General features: G+C 42.4%; 1 protein-coding gene across 5 annotated transcripts in view; it reads right to left on the reverse strand.

The window, feature by feature from the left end:
* Window positions 1–17,425, reverse strand: part of SRBD1 (S1 RNA binding domain 1) — a 106,157-nt gene that overhangs the window by 72,989 nt on the left and 15,743 nt on the right. For all 5 annotated transcript variants that reach the window (XM_072140286.1, XM_072140287.1, XM_072140290.1 and 2 more), the window contains exons 11-15: window positions 9,990–10,093; window positions 8,547–8,654; window positions 6,736–6,893; window positions 5,402–5,498; window positions 1,068–1,175 (exon numbers count right to left, since the gene is read on the reverse strand). In XM_072140286.1, coding sequence (XP_071996387.1) covers window positions 1,068–1,175; window positions 5,402–5,498; window positions 6,736–6,893; window positions 8,547–8,654; window positions 9,990–10,093 — 575 coding nt within the window. The remainder of the gene's footprint in view (window positions 1–1,067; window positions 1,176–5,401; window positions 5,499–6,735; window positions 6,894–8,546; window positions 8,655–9,989; window positions 10,094–17,425) is intronic.

The raw sequence follows: 17,425 nt of genomic DNA on the forward strand, positions 1-17,425 counted from the left end.
ATAGATAACACTGACCCATCATTACATCACTACTGACAATAGATGATGTCACAGCTTATCTCCTCCCCCTCCCTGTACAATGACCTCTATATAGATAACACTGACCCATCATTACATCACTACTGACAATAGATGATGTCACAGCTTATCTCCTCCCCCCTCCCTGTACAATGACCTCTATATAGATAACACTGACCCATCATTACATCACTACTGACAATAGATGATGTCACAGCTTATCTCCTCCCCCTCCCTGTACAATGTCCTCTATATAGATAACACTGACCCATCATTACATCACTACTGACAATAGATGATGTCACCGCTTATCTCCTCCCCTCCCTGTACAATGACCTCTATATAGATAACACTGACCCATCATTACATCACTACTGACAATAGATGATGTCACAGCTTATCTCCTCCCCCTCCTGTACAATGACCTCTATATAGATAACACTGACCCATCATTACATCACTACTGACAATAGATGATGTCACAGCTTATCTCTACCTCCCCCTGTACAATGACCTCTATATAGATAACACTGACCCATCATTACATCACTACTGACAATATATGATGTCACAGCTTATCTCCTCCCTCTGCCTGTACAATGACCTCTATATAGATAACACTGACCCATCATTACATCACTACTGACAATAGATGATGTCACAGCTTATCTCCTCCCCCTCCTGTACAATGACCTCTAAATAGATAACACTGACCCATCATTACATCACTACTGACAATAGATGATGTCACAGCTTATCTCCTCCTCCCCCTCCCTGTACAATGACCTCTATATAGATAACACTGACCCATCATTACATCACTACTGACAATAGATGATGTCACAGCTTATCTCCTCCCCCTCCCTGTACAATGACCTCTATATAGATAACACTGATCCATCATTACATCACTACTGACAATAGATGATGTCACAGCTTATCTCCTCCCCCTCCCTGTACAATGACCTCTATATAGATAACACTGACCCATCATTACATCACTACTGACAATAGATGATGTCACAGCTTATCTACTTGGAAGTACTTACCAATACACAACGTTGAGCGGTGCAAAGAATTTCCTCTGAATGAGATCAGCAAAGTACCTCTCGGTTTCCCTGCAGGCTGTGCCATTTCCAATAGCAACCGTTTGACAACTGGGAAGAGTAATAGATGAAGAAAGTGATTAGAATGTGACTTTACAATCAGGGTCGGCTCCAGGTTTAGTAGGCTCCTGGACGACAGAGCCTCAGTGGGCCCATTAGCAGTGAACTCAAGTGGCGGCATTAAAAATGCAAAAACTAAAACAGTCTTTTGTTCTTTAAAATATTCCCTAGTTTACCATCCCAAACAGCCCCCTCATGGGTATTTTATATACGCCCATTCACCCCCATGGATTCAGGCCACAGATTCTATCTGAAAAGATAGACGCCCCAACTCATCTTAAATAAGCCAGGTAAGAAAAGAACTGACCGCTAAGGTTGAATCAGATGAATTTGATCCAACTGTGATCTACCATCAAAATCCATCATGATAAACCCAGGGACATTACTCATAGATCCAGGCACCGTGACTGTGGTAATCTTCTTATATTTGTTATTCATGACCTCCTTCCTTCTAAAATCAACTTTTAAAATTACGCTAATGAGCCAGAAGCTCACCCCCTCGGTGCTCGAAGCTTCACAAGCTGTTACACTGTCTACCCTCCCTTCTGCTACCCCAGCACTTTCCCTCTCCCTCTTCCTGCTGTGTTATCACAGCAGCAGCACACAGTTGGAGGGGGAAGTGCCGAGGGAGCAAGGGATGGGTGAGACAGTGTAACAGCTTGTGAAGCTACAGCACAGATGGGTTAAAAAAAAACCCTTCTGGCTCATTAGTAAAAGTTAATTTTAGCAGGAAGGAGGTGATGGATAACACATTTAAGAAGATGACCACAGTCACGGTGCCCGGATCTATGAGTAAGTGTCCCTGGTTTATCATGATGGATTTTGATGGTAAATTTCCTTTAATGAAACAGCGCGACCCATTCTCCTCCTACCGCTACACCAATATATTAAGAACGGGACCCTCATTCTCCTAATCAGTGTCGGCTCCCCACTGATCAGATTATTATCCCATATCCAGAATCAAACTTTGGACAACCCCTTTAACAGAGCGACAGGTTGCCCCTACACCCGGTTACTCAATTCATTCACTATGGGAACATCAAACCGCCTCGTGGGTTCAAATACCACCCAGGTCAACATCTGCAAAGAGTTTGTAGCTTCTCTCCATGTTTGCGTGGGTTTCCTTCGGGTCCTCCGGTTTCCTCCCACACTCCAAACATACTGGTAGGTTGATTGGATTGTGAGTCCCATTGGGGACAGGGACCGCTATGACAAGCTCTGTGCAGCACTGTGTAATCTGTGTGCGCTGTATAAAGAAATGAATCACCTGTTTCCAGCAGTCATTATCTAAGGGATAGGGGACCCCAATTCTGGTGACTACAGAGGGTCCCATCAGTCAGTCCCCCACCAATCACCATGTAATCACCCCCTCCTCTGGAAAGAGGATATCATTTACACTTGGTACAACACCTTTAAGACCAGACCATCCTGTGCACTATGACCTTGACATCCTTGCAACAAAACTTTATTAAACAGAACAGTAGACCATCATTGCAGAAAGTGACCCTTTACTGTAAACCTGGCTCACCCCTTTAAGTAGGCCCGCTTCCCGACCGCCCAAACTTCTGCCTTACAAATGTGCCGGAAAAAAAACTTTCACCTTCATAAACAAGCGGCGACGCAAAATCATTAAGCGCGTTCTTCATCTTCACACACTGACCTCGCTTTCATGATCGTATTCAGCAAACACAATTACCCCGGGAGCGCCGCCCGCAAAACGGCGGGTCAATGTAATTAACATATAATTGATCAATTAGCCTCCCTCCAATTATCCCTCCAACAACTTTTCCTTTGATAGGTATTGCCCTGAAAACATGATAATTAGCTCCGATTTAATTATTACCGCGCGATCTATTATGTGCTGCCCTGCAAATTAACCTATTTCTAATTATCAGACGGGAGACGTGCTCAGACGCTCGCTGCCACTTCCGTGCCGGCCCCTGTGCAATTGTCGCTATGTCTTTCGCTGCTAAATGGAGACGCAAGACTCCCAAGGAAAATCAATCATCTGCCGAGAAGAATTACTCAGCGCCCACCACTATGTGTGACGGAAAATTCCTACATAAATCAGGTCGTCTTTGGAAAACAGCTCCACACCAGAGCGAAGGTTGTGCCTGGTATTGCAGCTGAACTCCACAGACTTGAATGGGACTGAGCTGCGATACCAGACACAACCTGTAAAACAAGTATTACAGGCAATAGATACAAGAATTGTATCTACAATGGTAAGGGGTCCATGGGGGGGTCTAGGAGATGATCCTGCAGTCCCCCTCCTTCTCGTCTTCTAAGGCTAAAAAGAAAGAGATGTCCGGTAACTGCAAACATGATGAAGAGGTGACAGGAGTGATGGTCCCTGGTTTTCCAGAATAAAAGGGGTTGTAGCAAGTTTGACTACGTATTCTCAATATGTCGCTCCATCGCCGAGACAGAATGGGGCTATCCCAGGAGTCAGATCCCGACCAATCAGATTGGCCTGCGGATAATGCAGAACTTGATACAACACGTTTGTTAGACACTCCCTTTAAAGGGAATCTACCATCAATATCCATCATGATAAACCAGGGATACTTACTCATAGATCCAGGCAGTGTGACTGTGGTAATCTTCTTATATTTGGTATCCATGTCCTCCTTTCTTCTAAAATCAACTTTTATAATTATGCTAATGAACCTGCAGGGCCCTGAAGTGTGTTATTAGAGCCCCTCTATGCTGTAGCTTCACAGGCTGTTACACTGTGCAGAAGCACTTTTCCCTCCATCTCTGTGTTGAAACTTCCTTTGCTGCTGCGATGTTACATCAGGGAGAGGGAGGGGGGGGAGTGGCGAGCAGGAGTAAAGGGGGAGGGCGAGACAGTGTAACAGCCTGTGAATCTGCAGCACAGGGGAGCTCTGGTGACAACCCACTGAACCCTTAAGGCTTATTAGCATAATTATAAAAGTTAATTTTAGAAGGAAGGAGGACATAGATAATAAATGTAAGCCGATACCCATAGATCCAGACAATATGACTGTGGTTAAGTGTCCCTGGTTTTTTCATGATGGATTTTGATGGTAGATTTCCTATTTTGGAGTTTTGAGATATAAGCTGGATTGGGGAGCTAGAACAGGGTAAGTAGTTTTTATATTTTCTCTCCTCACTCCTCCAGGGTTATTCCAGGTAAAGTGGAAAATATCTTTAAGGCCCCTTGCACATGAACGTATGGTCGCCCAGGCAGTAGCAGGCGCATGTAGAAGAAAAACACAGGAAAGTAATAGAGGAAAGTATCATGCTTGTCCTACATTTTTCTGTGCTCGGTTACAGTGCTGTGAGACAGGGTGCGCTCACCACACTGTGACCGGGTGCCTAATACATTTTTGGGGACCGAGATCCGGCCGCAAATTGTACTGCCCGATCCAGGTCACTCTTAAGTTTGTGTGTAAGGGGATTAAGGGGTACTCCCACCAAGACAATATTCTTAAATATACTCAAGATAACAAAAAATAACACATTCTCTAATTCACTATTAACAAAAAATACAGCATTTCACAGATCTAATTCTAACCTGTCCCTATCAGTGCTGGTGTTTGTATTTTGGTTGTCCCGGGATAAGACCATCAACTCCTGACTATGGTCGGGCAGATTCCTATGGCATGAGTTGCTTCTCCTGTACTGCAGGAAGAGGGGCAGGAGGCAGAGAGCACTACAGATACAGGCACTTCCTGTCCAGCAGCTTTACAGACAAGATAAACTCTGGATGCTGACTGTGTGTTTTATTAAAGGTGAGGTAGCAGAGCTGAGTGTGTCATCGTGTCTTCTATCCATCTCATGAATCTGATCTGTCTTATCTCTCTTTTTCTATGTGTCAGTTATTAGTAGAATGTTCAGAATCTAAATGAAAGTGTAGATAAACCCTGGACCCTGATAATCTAAGCACATTGTCAGCACACAGCATCTCACAGCAGAGGAAGCATGAAGTGTCTGCTCAGAGAGTCCCTGCCCAAACTCTGGAATCTTACACTGACCATCACGGAGTGATAAAACTGGGTACAATTGTAAAGTGAGGGGTCAAAATGATCTTTGTTGTGTAAACATCATTAGTGGATACAAATTTGAGAATTTTCTTTTATGGGCAAACACATTCAAGACATTCAAAGTATAGTCCAGAGAGCTTACCGATCACTACTTCCCCGTTCAATCAAGACATCTAGAAGAAAATCAGATGTATACATTAAACTTACTTGAAATTCTGCAAAAGTTTTCTAATCTTTTCTGCCTCAGCCATTCCCCGCCCCGGTCCGGAGTGCAGGTACACAACATCTGTGTGAAGAATTTGATCTGAAAAAAAATAAATAAATAAGAAAAATCAAAAGATTTTACGCAGAAAATGGGGTGAGATAGAAACTTACTCTTTAGCTGCAGCAACTTCTGCCTGTGTCTCTCCTCTGTGTCTCAGCTCTCCCTTCCCACTTGTCCCTCTCCCCTCGGACATACAAAGGGAGTATGCTAATGTATGATAATGTGTATGGTCAGCTACTGACTGATGGGTGACTACCCTTCTGCTAGTGTGCTAGATCCAGGACTAATAAGCATCCACACAACTCATTACATCTACTAGTGATTCTTAAAGGGGTCGTCCACTTTAAGCACATTACAGCAGGTAGTTGATAGTTTGTTTAGAGAAAGGTTATAGCATTTTCCAATTCATCGCTGTTTTCTAGATCTCTGCTTGCTGTCTTTCTATAAGAAGCTTCTATGTTTACTTCCTGTAGATAAACACCGGTCCATGGTCATGTGATCTCACCCATGTGCATTGCTCTTTGGTCTCATACAGCTTTGATTTCACTGTGTGTTATAAGGAGCCGTGCTCCTGTGTGACATCACATGACCAGGGATATAACAAGCCGTGCACCTGTGTGACATCACATGACCAAGAATATAAGGAGCCGTGCACCTGTGTGACATCACATGACCAGGGATATAACAAGCCGTGCACCTGTGTGACATCACATGACCAAGAATATAAGGAGCCGTGCACCTGTGTGACATCACATGACCAGGGATATAACGAGCCGTGCACTTGTGTGACATCACATGACCAGGGATATAACGAGCCGTGCACCTGTGTGACATCACATGACCAGGGATATAGCGAGCTGTGCACCTGTGTGACATCACATGACCAGGGATATAACAAGCCGTGCACCTGTGTGACATCACATGACCAAGAATATAAGGAGCCGTGCACCTGTGTGACATCACATGACCAGGGATATAACGAGCCGTGCACTTGTGTGACATCACATGACCAGGGATATAACGAGCCGTGCACCTGTGTGACATCACATGACCATGGACCGCGGTTTACCTACATGAAATAAACGATAAAGCTTCCTGTTGCATGACAACAAGCAGACAACAAGCAGAGATCTTGGAGACTATGAAGAACTGACACAGAAAGTATATTGGAAACATTTAAGAACTTTTCATTACACAAACAACATCAATTATTTGAGTGGACATCCCCTTTAAGGACCCTGTTGTCTATAAGTCCTGGGGTAAAGGATGCACTTACTGGTGGGTGAGATGACGGCCAGCTTGCAGCCATGCTTGTATCCGGGATCAACCCCCAGTATAGTTCGTCCTCTAACTGGATTGGCCAGGAGCAGCTGGCGCAGGTTTCTCCCAAACATCATGATGGATTCCTTCTCCGCATCTGAAGTTAACTTTGATCTATGAGTAGACAAAAAAAAATATGTATATCACTGAATAATACTATAAATTCATCCCAACTTTTAAAATTATGCTAATGGACCTGATTCTGCTGATGTAGAATTCTGCTACAGCCTGCGCCAGGCCAGGGCGGCCATATTCCGGTCCAGCCCCCTCAATGCCCACTTCATGCAATGGTGGTGGAGGAGGATAAAAAAGTTGCAAATCCTCCGCAAATGAATATAAAAGTCATGAAAAATTCCCACCAGTGTGTTTCCAACGGAGTTCCTCTTTAACTCCAAAGCTGCCCCTTTAATATTTCCCTCCTCATTCCTTCCGTAGCTGCAAAATGACACATTAACACTTCAACCCAAAAATATCCGGCGGTATCCTATAACCCCACTATTGACACAGCAAACGACACGAACATGGCAGGATCCGACGAGCCAAACGCCAACATATTTCAGTATAAACTTCATAATCTTATCTGCAGAAAAATCCTACAAAAACAGGACGGAGGGAGCCAAGAGAAACAGTCTCAGGTTCTCAGATGTGAAAGACAACCCGACCTGTCCAGGAGGGGGGGGGGGGGATGTGATGGAATAACAGGCCGGTAATGCCGCTAATCTCTGGGAATATTTCCCCACCTGTCACTGAATAATAAACTATTCCACTGGCACAGGAGAGCGCGTCCTGGTACCGAGTGTAACACTACAGAGATCCCATTTATCGGGGAACTGATATGGGATATTGAAAAAATCAATATAAAAATAAATGGTAAAAATAAAAAAATAAAAAATAAATATATATATGAATGAATGTCGGATTTTAAAAAATCCAAGAATCGACCAATACTGTGAATCCCTTCTTTCCCAAAGCCATAACTTTTTTATTTTTCCTTGAACGGAGGGTTCGTTTTTTGCAGCGCAAAGTGCACTTTCTAATAGCTCCATTCAATATTCCATGCAGTGTACTGGGAGGCTGGAAAAAAAAAAATTCTCATTGCAGTGAAATTTCTGACAATAAGGCAGTTGTGCTATTCTCCAAATGACACATCCCTTTTAAATTCTTTGGGTCAGTACGAAAATAGGAAATGTATAAAGTTTTGTTATGTCTTGATACCTTAACAAAAAAAAATTTAGAATTCTGTGGGGGGAAAAAAAAACTCATTTTCACGTTGCCCATAACTATTTTTAAACTTCCGTGTACGGAGCTGTGTAAGGGGTTGTTTTTTGCCGTCCGAGCTGTATTTTTGTAGTGATAAAACACTGGGATAACGTTTGATCACTTTTAAGTCACACTTTTAAAAACACGATTTGTGTTTTCCATATCATTTTTAGATATTATTAGACTAGTTATTTTTGCAGACAGAGACACATAACGGAGGAGATTTCTCAAAAATTTCTTAGAGCAGAACTATTCTAGTTGCCCATGGTGATCCAATCAGAGCTCGGCTTTCATTTTCCACAACTGTTTATAAAACAAAAGCTGAGCTCTGATTGGTTTCCATGGGCAACTAGAACAGTTTTACCTCAGAAACTTGATGATAAATCTCCCCCAAAGTGTTATGCACTTTGGAGCGGTAAAACCCGACCATCTCTCGGGAATAGGGTTATTATAGGGTCCTCCACTGATCGAATGTTTTGAACCCTTCTCTTCTCTGCATTGACATACCGAAATTCTCTACAGAGGAGGGGATAAATGAGGCGCTTGTAGGCGTCTTCTACAGAGTTGTGCAGGATCTTCATCAGCTCCGGTCTGGCAAACTGCTTTGGTCTCCACCTTAAGGAACACATAAGAGAAGCAACATGAATAACCGTGTCCTACAAGTGTGGAGAGGACTGTGCTGGGTACAGGATACACAGACCATGCTACAAGATATAGACATAACCCAAACATTTATTTCATGGGATCGTGTCATCAGACATAAACGTTTTTCACAACAAGTCCAGCTCCCGGCAGTATTGACCCTTCTAGACCACCATCTATTTAATCGTCATTAAATAAAAATCAGGACTTTAGGTTTTAAACATAAAACTACTGAAGAATGACAGGAACACTATCACCGCTATAGGAAAATGGAGACTGATGCATCTGGAATCCCCCTTTAAAAATCCAGCCTTTGTCTCCATGTGTGATAGATTTTGAGAGTTTTCCAAACATCCTATTGGCTGGCTTAGTATATAAATTGTGGCTCTTTCTCGTCATGCCACTCCCCTTACATCTAAGCCACACCTCCCTGTCTTGTACAGACGGCCATATTGCATTGCTGTTTATATAGGCCTCGGTATAGCTGCTTATGTCATCCCGATCTAAAGTCCCCTACTAATACGAGTCATCTGACCCACAATCGGGGAAGGATTTGGGCCTTTGATATAGTCTGTATAACACAGACTCATTTTTTTGCCCTTATTATGTATTTGGGTGCTTTTCAGGCCCCATTTAATAAATGGGCGAGGCTTGGCAGGAAGCGGTTTGGATAGGGGATAACAATCTAATCGGTGGGGGTCCTAACATTAACTAGAATGGGGTCCCGTTAGCACTAATTGATGGCATGGGCAGGTCAAGCAGGTGTCCTACCACTCGCTCCATACAGTAATGAGGGAGGGTCTGAAATTGCAGAGCATGGCGCTCAGGTATCTCCAGCACTAACATTCACTGGAGATACTAGAGCACTGTGCTCAGCAGTTTCTGAACGGAGCGGCAGCATGCACCAATTAGAGTGAATGGGACCTCGGTTTCTGTGATCAGTGGGGGTAGATTCCCGTGATTGTTTGGACCCTCACCGATCAGATTGTTGTCCCCCGTTCTGTGGATAGGATAACAATCCAACTTGATACAATCCCTTTAAGACAGATTTGCAGCAAATTTATCACAGTAAATCTCCACAATAATACAATATAAATGGGGGCTTTCAATAAAGTGAAGAACCTCTCGTTCAAGGGAGCCGTCTCCTGTCACATCCTGACAAGTATAACATTGCCACAAAACGCACGTAGCAAAAATCAGTCAAAAACAATTCCTCAAAACCCTTTCCTTCATTCCAACAAATAAAATTAACGCAAGGCGGCAGTAATCATCTGGGACACAAGTAACGCTGTAAGAACGGGTACAGACCTTTCATTCACACACCACCTAGAGAAGGCATCCTTCACCCTGTCAGGAACGCTGACCTTTACTGTCAGGACCTTCAGATTCTCCCCACGGTTAATGGCCAGAATCTGAGAACAAAACATAAATGGCAAAAGACAGATGACACACAAATACCCAAAAGATAAACCTAGCAGGTCAACGTCCATACATGCACTTATGTATTGTTTGACATTTGGAGGGAACATCCCTTGTACTGAAATCGTATTAGGAATCATGATATTCACATAATACTGGTAATAATAACATATTGTAATATCAATACAAAGATACGGTACATATATATATAGAGAGATACAAAGATACGGTACATATATTAACAGTAAATAGTAAAAGTAACAATATAATATATATATATATATATATATATATATATATATATATATATATACCCCCGCATCTTCATATGTATAATATATGTATACGGTATATATATATATATATATATATATATATATATATATATATATATATATATATACCGTACACACACACATATATACATATATATATACACACACACATTTAGTTAAAATAAATGTAGAAACTATAATAAAACAATAACATGGATCTATAATCCTATAATATTTTTTCAATAATATAATAAAATATAAAAAATGTTAATTAAATATCATTGGTTTAATAATATAACAATAAATAACAACAATATCAATTAATAATACAAAATTAAAATAAAATCAATAACTAAATAATAAAATTGTAATACATTATAATAAACACAATATTATCCATCACTACAATAATACACAATAATACTTAAAATTGTCATCAATCCCTATAGCAAAATATAATAATAATAATAACACAATATTATCTTACACATATAAGGTTATGATTGATGCATTAAAGTACTAAAATAAGAATAACAATCGGTAAAACAAACTTGGGTTTTGAATGTACAGGCAGTCCCCGGGTTACATACAAGATTGGGTCTGTAGGTTTGTTCTTAAGTTGAGTTTGTATGTAAGTCAGAACTGTATATTTTATCATAGTAATCCCAGCCAGAACTTTTTTGGTCTCTGTGACAATTGGATTTTAAAAATGTTGGGTTGTCATAAGAATCAGGATTAACAATAAAGCTTCATTACAGACGCCTGTGATAACTGTTATAGTAGCCTAAGACTAAAGCACAGTAAATTACCAATATCTAGAGGTTTGTAACTAGGGGTCGTATGTAAGTCGAGTGTTCTTAAGTAGGGGACCGCCTGTATTTTATAAGAGAGACATTAGAAGTGATTTAAAAAAAAAAAACGACTATAAAACAGATCAGATCTGTCAGTCCCCATGATGTGTTTTAGGCTCGGGGACATACTTAGGTGAAGTGACTGCCACAAACACTACAGTATACAGTATAACAGTTTGACACAAAAAAATAATAATAAATAATAATAATAATAATAATAATAATGCCCCCAGGATATGTGTTACTGTCTCAGTCTAGTTGTCCCAGGCTTGGTGCTGGGTTGTGTTGAGCAGCATAGAGAAGAGAACGGGTGCACCCCTAGGGGTTATAAGTATAAATGTTATCCCCAATCCACAGTGGGTCCGTTTTCATGATTAGTGGTGGCCCGACACCTGGGAACAACAACGATCACAAAAAATGGACCCAGTACACAAGAACAAGGATCTGGTTGAAGGGGCAGGTCGGGTATACATGCTGCCTTTCCATTCACTGTCTACAGTAGATTTCCAACATTCAGCATTGAATTAAGTGGAAGGTCGAGTACTGTCTATAGGAGGGCTGGAAATTGCTGAGCACAGCACTAAGGCATCTTTTTCACTAGCATTTAACTGCTGGAGATACCCAAGCACTGTGCTCAAAACTTCCCAACACTCCTATTGCACATAAGTCAAGCATGCATACTGCCAACCCATTCACTGTCTACAGGATGGTAGGAAATTGCTAAGCACAGCGTTCAGGTATCTACTCCACTCCCATTCACTAGTAAATTATGTACTGTATACTGAATCAGAGGTCAAAAGAGTCTACAAAAGTGTAGAGGGGTTAGTAAAGAGGTATTTATGCCTTCCATCATTAGAAATAAAGGGGGAATGAGTGAGAGATTCAGTGGCGTAACTAGAAGCGGATGGGCCCCAGTGCAAAGACTGTGCCAGGCCCCGACTATAATGTATGGTGTATAGTAAACGCATAGTTTTTTACATTCTGTACATTGAATAAACGTAGAGATTGGAAGATGCGCTGCCTGTGTGGATTCCTCTTGCATATCGTGGTCTGAAACTCCCATTCACTGCCTATAACAGTGCCGGACTTACCCAAGCCCTGTGCTCAGCAATGTACAACACTCTGATTGTGTTGGATGGTTTAGTGTGCATACTTTTGCTCCCTTCACTGTCTAGGGGAGGGCCGGAAATTGCCAAACATTGTGCTTGGCTACCTTCAGCACTCTTGACATTGAATTTAGTGCCTCAACTCCTGCCGCTTCATCCAATGCAGAGTGTGGAAAATTGGTGAGCACAGTGCTTGGGTATCTCTGGTACTATCATAACCAGTGAATGGGAGTGGAGGAGATACCTGAGCGCTGTGCTCTGCAATTTCTGGTGCGCTCATAGTAATAATTGAAGAGACAGTACGCATGCTCGGCCCGCTGCTATATTCACTTACTGAAAAGTGTGGATAGGAGATAACAATAGTACTTAACAGACGTTTAAAAAGTACGGATTAGGAGACAAAGCATGTTAAAAAGCAGAAAGTCAATGGCCCACATTTATTAGAGCGTTTGTGCCAGTTTTCTATCTGACTATTTCCCGACTATTTCCGATTTGCATCGGATAACCCGACTGATTCGGAATGAGCGCGGGATTTAAAATTCAAGACAATGCACTTACATACACTGGGAAGAAGGTAAACTCCGGCGGACCTGAGCGGGGAAGCGACACTTGCAGGATATGGGGTGCATGTTCTTAGTGAATCACGCCGGACTTCATCCTCGTCGGACAACGCACCTTGGGGATCGCGACAGGATGAGTAAGTAAATGTGCCCCAATAGGGCTCATTTACTAAGGGTCCGTCGGACGCACTTTCGTCGGGTTTCTCAACGATTTCTGTTTTGCACCGAATTGCCCCGGGATTTTGGTGCTTCGGTGCCGGCTTGCACCCAACAGAAATGGGGGGGGGGGGGGGGGGGCCGTCGGACAACCCGATGGATTCAGACAAACCGCGAAATTTAAAAATGCGATTGTGTCGCAAGATCAAGCACTCAAATGCACCGGGAAGAAGCAGGTGAACACTGGCGGACCTTGGCGCAGCAGCGACACATGCAGGAACTTTGGCCGCACGATCTTCATGAATCGCGCTGGACCAGAATCCTCGTCGGACAACGTGTCGCGGGCCGGGTAAGTAAATCTGCCATCTTGCACACGGTTTATATACAGTGTTAATTACTATTGCACTAGTCCTTGACAAAGACGCTTAGTCGAGACGCGTTTGATGCCGAAATCTGCTGTAACTGCCATTATTTTAATAAATATGGATTAAAGGAGACATGATTTTATTTGGATCCTTTATAGATGGATTTCTTTATATTTTTACTCTATCATTAAGACTCTGTACATCCCCTTTAAAGGCATGGCCCCGCCCACAGTGCACCAAGAAAGTCATCTACATAAAGATAATTTTCTCCAACTTAACAGATTCATTAGAAAGCTTAGAAAGAGCTCTAAAAGTGGGTGGTTTTACCAATTTGGAAGCTGGTACAACCCCTTTAAGTTAATAGACAAGTCAGTAGCGAGGCCGAGACTACAGAAATACGGCTGTCACCTCATACGCCATATTTTCCAAGGAGAGGGACACATAACATATTTACAGAACCCAGCAGTAAAATGATGCTGTAACTAATGGATGTGCTGTTTTTACAGATTTTTTTCCCTATTTAACCCTGTCAGGGCCTGTTTATAGGCCGCGTACAATAAAGACTCTGTAAGAAAATCCGTCCACTTGACTCAAGAATAGAATTTTCCGGGTGACATTTTCTGCTGCAAACAAATCTCTAGAAACCAGGGGATGATTTTTTATTTTTTTTTTGGCAGATGTCATAAATGTCGCCTGAAAATATTAACCTCGAGATGTGAGGTCATGGGGATTGTCGCTCGTTCCCATTAATAGGATTTCTAGCGCCTGTAGACTGCATCATGTGAAAAGGTTCTTTTATGCTATGCGGCACAGACGTCAAATATGGGGGAATAAATATCCATCACCGAGGGGAAACAACCTCACCCAGGCCGAGCACCACAGCGAGGAAAAACTGAGAGGGAAACAGGGTCCAAGAGAACCAGGCATCTAGAAATGTTCTGTGTGGACTCCAAATATATAGAAATAGGACTGACATTCACTGACGGAAGACATGTGGAAGATAGATAGATAGATCCAATCGGGAAGCTTCAGGCTCAGAGACAAGGCTCAGGCTCAGAGACAAGGCTCAGGCTCAGAGACAAGGCTCAGGCTCAGAGACAAGGCTCAGGCTCAGAGACAAGGCTCAGGCTCAGAGACAAGGCCTACAGAACATTCCATGCATTTAGAAGACAATTACACAGACTCAAACACCCAGACAGGTAAATGTGGGACTCCAGTCCAACAAAAATAATCCACTTATGGCGTTTTGAACCCGTTTTTGGTCCGTTTTTAGGTAGTCCGTTAAAAACGCATCCCTTTTTGACACGTTTTACCAATTATCTTAATTAAAACTGGTCAAAAACGCATGCATTTTTGGACGGGCTGCTTAAAAACGGACCAAAAACGGGTTCAAAATGCCATGTGTGGCATCACCCTTAGAGTTCTGCGAACACCTTCTCACCTCAAACAGCGGCTGCAGGGGAGACCTGGGCAGATTCCCCTTATATATTACAGACCAGAAGAGGGCGCTATCATTCCTGGCTCACCTACAGAACAGCAGTCCAAATTCCTTCCACCATAAAGCCTGGCAGCAGCAGGGGGTCCCTGGCAACATGGGAACCCAAATACAGCCAGACACAAATACGGACCAAACAGCTGACCATAGCCAATATCATGGCACTGATAAACAAGACCCAGGAGTAATATCAGTGACTGGAGGACCACCACTAAGACATCCCAGAAGCTGACCATCTACCGGACTACAGGCCGGCCCCGTACCTAGAGAATCTACCGGACCCCAAAGACTGTTAGATCCTGAAGTGCGACAAACTGAGCGCCCGCAACCTGTCCATGGAGTCTGGGCGGCACAGACAGATGTATGTGCCCAGGGACAGCAGAGTGTGCCAACAATGCCAGGGCCAGGAGGCCACCGAGTAAGGGTACATTTACACAGCCATATGCCCGCCCGGCGGCATACCGGTGTGCACTGGAGATGAGGAGGAGGTGACCCCTCCCCCCGCCATAGAGAAAATCTTTTCCCCTAGTTCAGCGTGGAACGGTGCCATATTTGTGTGGCACCTTACCAACGCTGTACTGCAATTGCCGTCTATGGGGACGTATATGCGGCCGCAAATTTGCAGCCGCATATACATCCACATAGACAGCCGTCTGAATGTACCCTAAGAGGTCCACCTCCTGCTACACTGCTACAAACACTCAGCAGTGAGGGACACTCAGTTCAGGAGACTCTCAGATCTCCTCCAGGACTTGACCTCCATGGAGGAGGGAGAGAAGATCCACCCTACTGGGGGAAGAGGAGACCACAATGGCCACACAATGGGGCACATTTATTTACCCGGTCCTGTCAAGCGACACATTTTTTTTTAAAAAAAAATCCGCGGTTTTCCGAATCCGTCAGTTTTCCGACGGCCACGGCCCCCGATTTTCGGCGCAAAAAAAACAGGGCAATTCAGGGAAAGACGGCGCAAATCGGAAATGTTCAGGAAACCTGACGAAAAAAAGGGATTCGGCCCCTTAGTAAATGACCCCCAATATGTCACTCCCTGCCATAGGCTGAGACACATATGATATTCCATGTACAACCCCCCCAAACCCTATGTCCCTCCCATCCCTCACCCAATCTCCCACAGTTCCCTATTCTCTAAATGCTTTGGCAATGCTACATTTTTATTTGGTCCTGCCAATAAAGCTTCTTTGAATTGAATTTGAATTGATATGAGATAGATAATAGATATAAAGATAAGTAGATATGTAGACACAGTATCAGATGGATATGAGACAGATAGATATGATATAGATCACAAATATGAAGAGTGAGAGGAATAGATTGATTTGAGTAAGATATACAGATGGATACATATTGCACAGATAGATATTTTCAATAAAAATTATTTGCTTAAAAAAAATGCGAGAAATAAGACTAAAACTCGATGGGGCCCAAGCATATAACACATGGAGAGAGAGATAGAACAGACAGTTCTGGGAGAGTACAGGAGAATAAGCCCCAGTGCAGGGCCTGCGCTGCCCCTGCTGGTGACTGTGCAGCAGTGCACATAGGCCCTGAGCAGTGTCACGGCCGGCCAGGCTCTGTCAATCACCATGTATAATTCAATCACTGTGCAGCTCAGACATGTCACATATGCTAAATGCAACATTTTAAACCTCCCCGGGACATAGTAACAATTTATATTCTTCAACTTTACAGTGCGGCTGACATACTAAGCCTGACATATCACCGAACACCAAAGTTACCCAGAAAAATCTCATCTGAAATTCTATAGCACAACCCAGCGGCACATCCAAGCCAAACATTCATGAAATGCTAGAAATATGTGGAGATATGGGCAAGTATTATACTGAATATATATATACACGGCTTATATAGAAATATATGCGAGTGTATTATATATATATATAGTGAGATGTGTGTGTATTTATCTATCCATATATATATAAAAAAAATATATGAAGATAAATGATATATAGATATAGGAGTGTATATAGTATACAATAAATATATTACATCAACACAAATGAATATATGGCTGTACATTTACACAGGAATTGTTCTGCTATTCACAAATTATTACTTACTATCTATCTCCTATCAATCCTTCCTATCTATCTATCTATCTATCTATCTATCAATCCTTTCTATCTATCTATCTATCTCATATCTATCTATCTCCTATCATTCCTTCCTATCTATCTATCTCCTATCATTCCTTCCTATCTATCTATCTCCTATCAATCCTTCCTATCTATCTATCTCCTATCATTCCTTCCTATCTATCTATCAATCCTTCCTATATATCTATCAATCCTTCCTATATATCTATCTCATATCTATCTATCTATCTATCTCATATCTATCTATCTATCTCTTATCAATCCTTCCTATCTATCTATCTCATATCTATCTATCTATCTATCTATCTCATATCTATCTATCTCCTATCAATCCTTCCTATCTATCTCCTATCATTCCTTCCTATCTATCTATCAATCCTTC

This window comes from Engystomops pustulosus, chromosome 3, assembly GCF_040894005.1.
Source record: "Engystomops pustulosus chromosome 3, aEngPut4.maternal, whole genome shotgun sequence".
Lineage (NCBI taxonomy): Eukaryota > Metazoa > Chordata > Amphibia > Anura > Leptodactylidae > Engystomops > Engystomops pustulosus.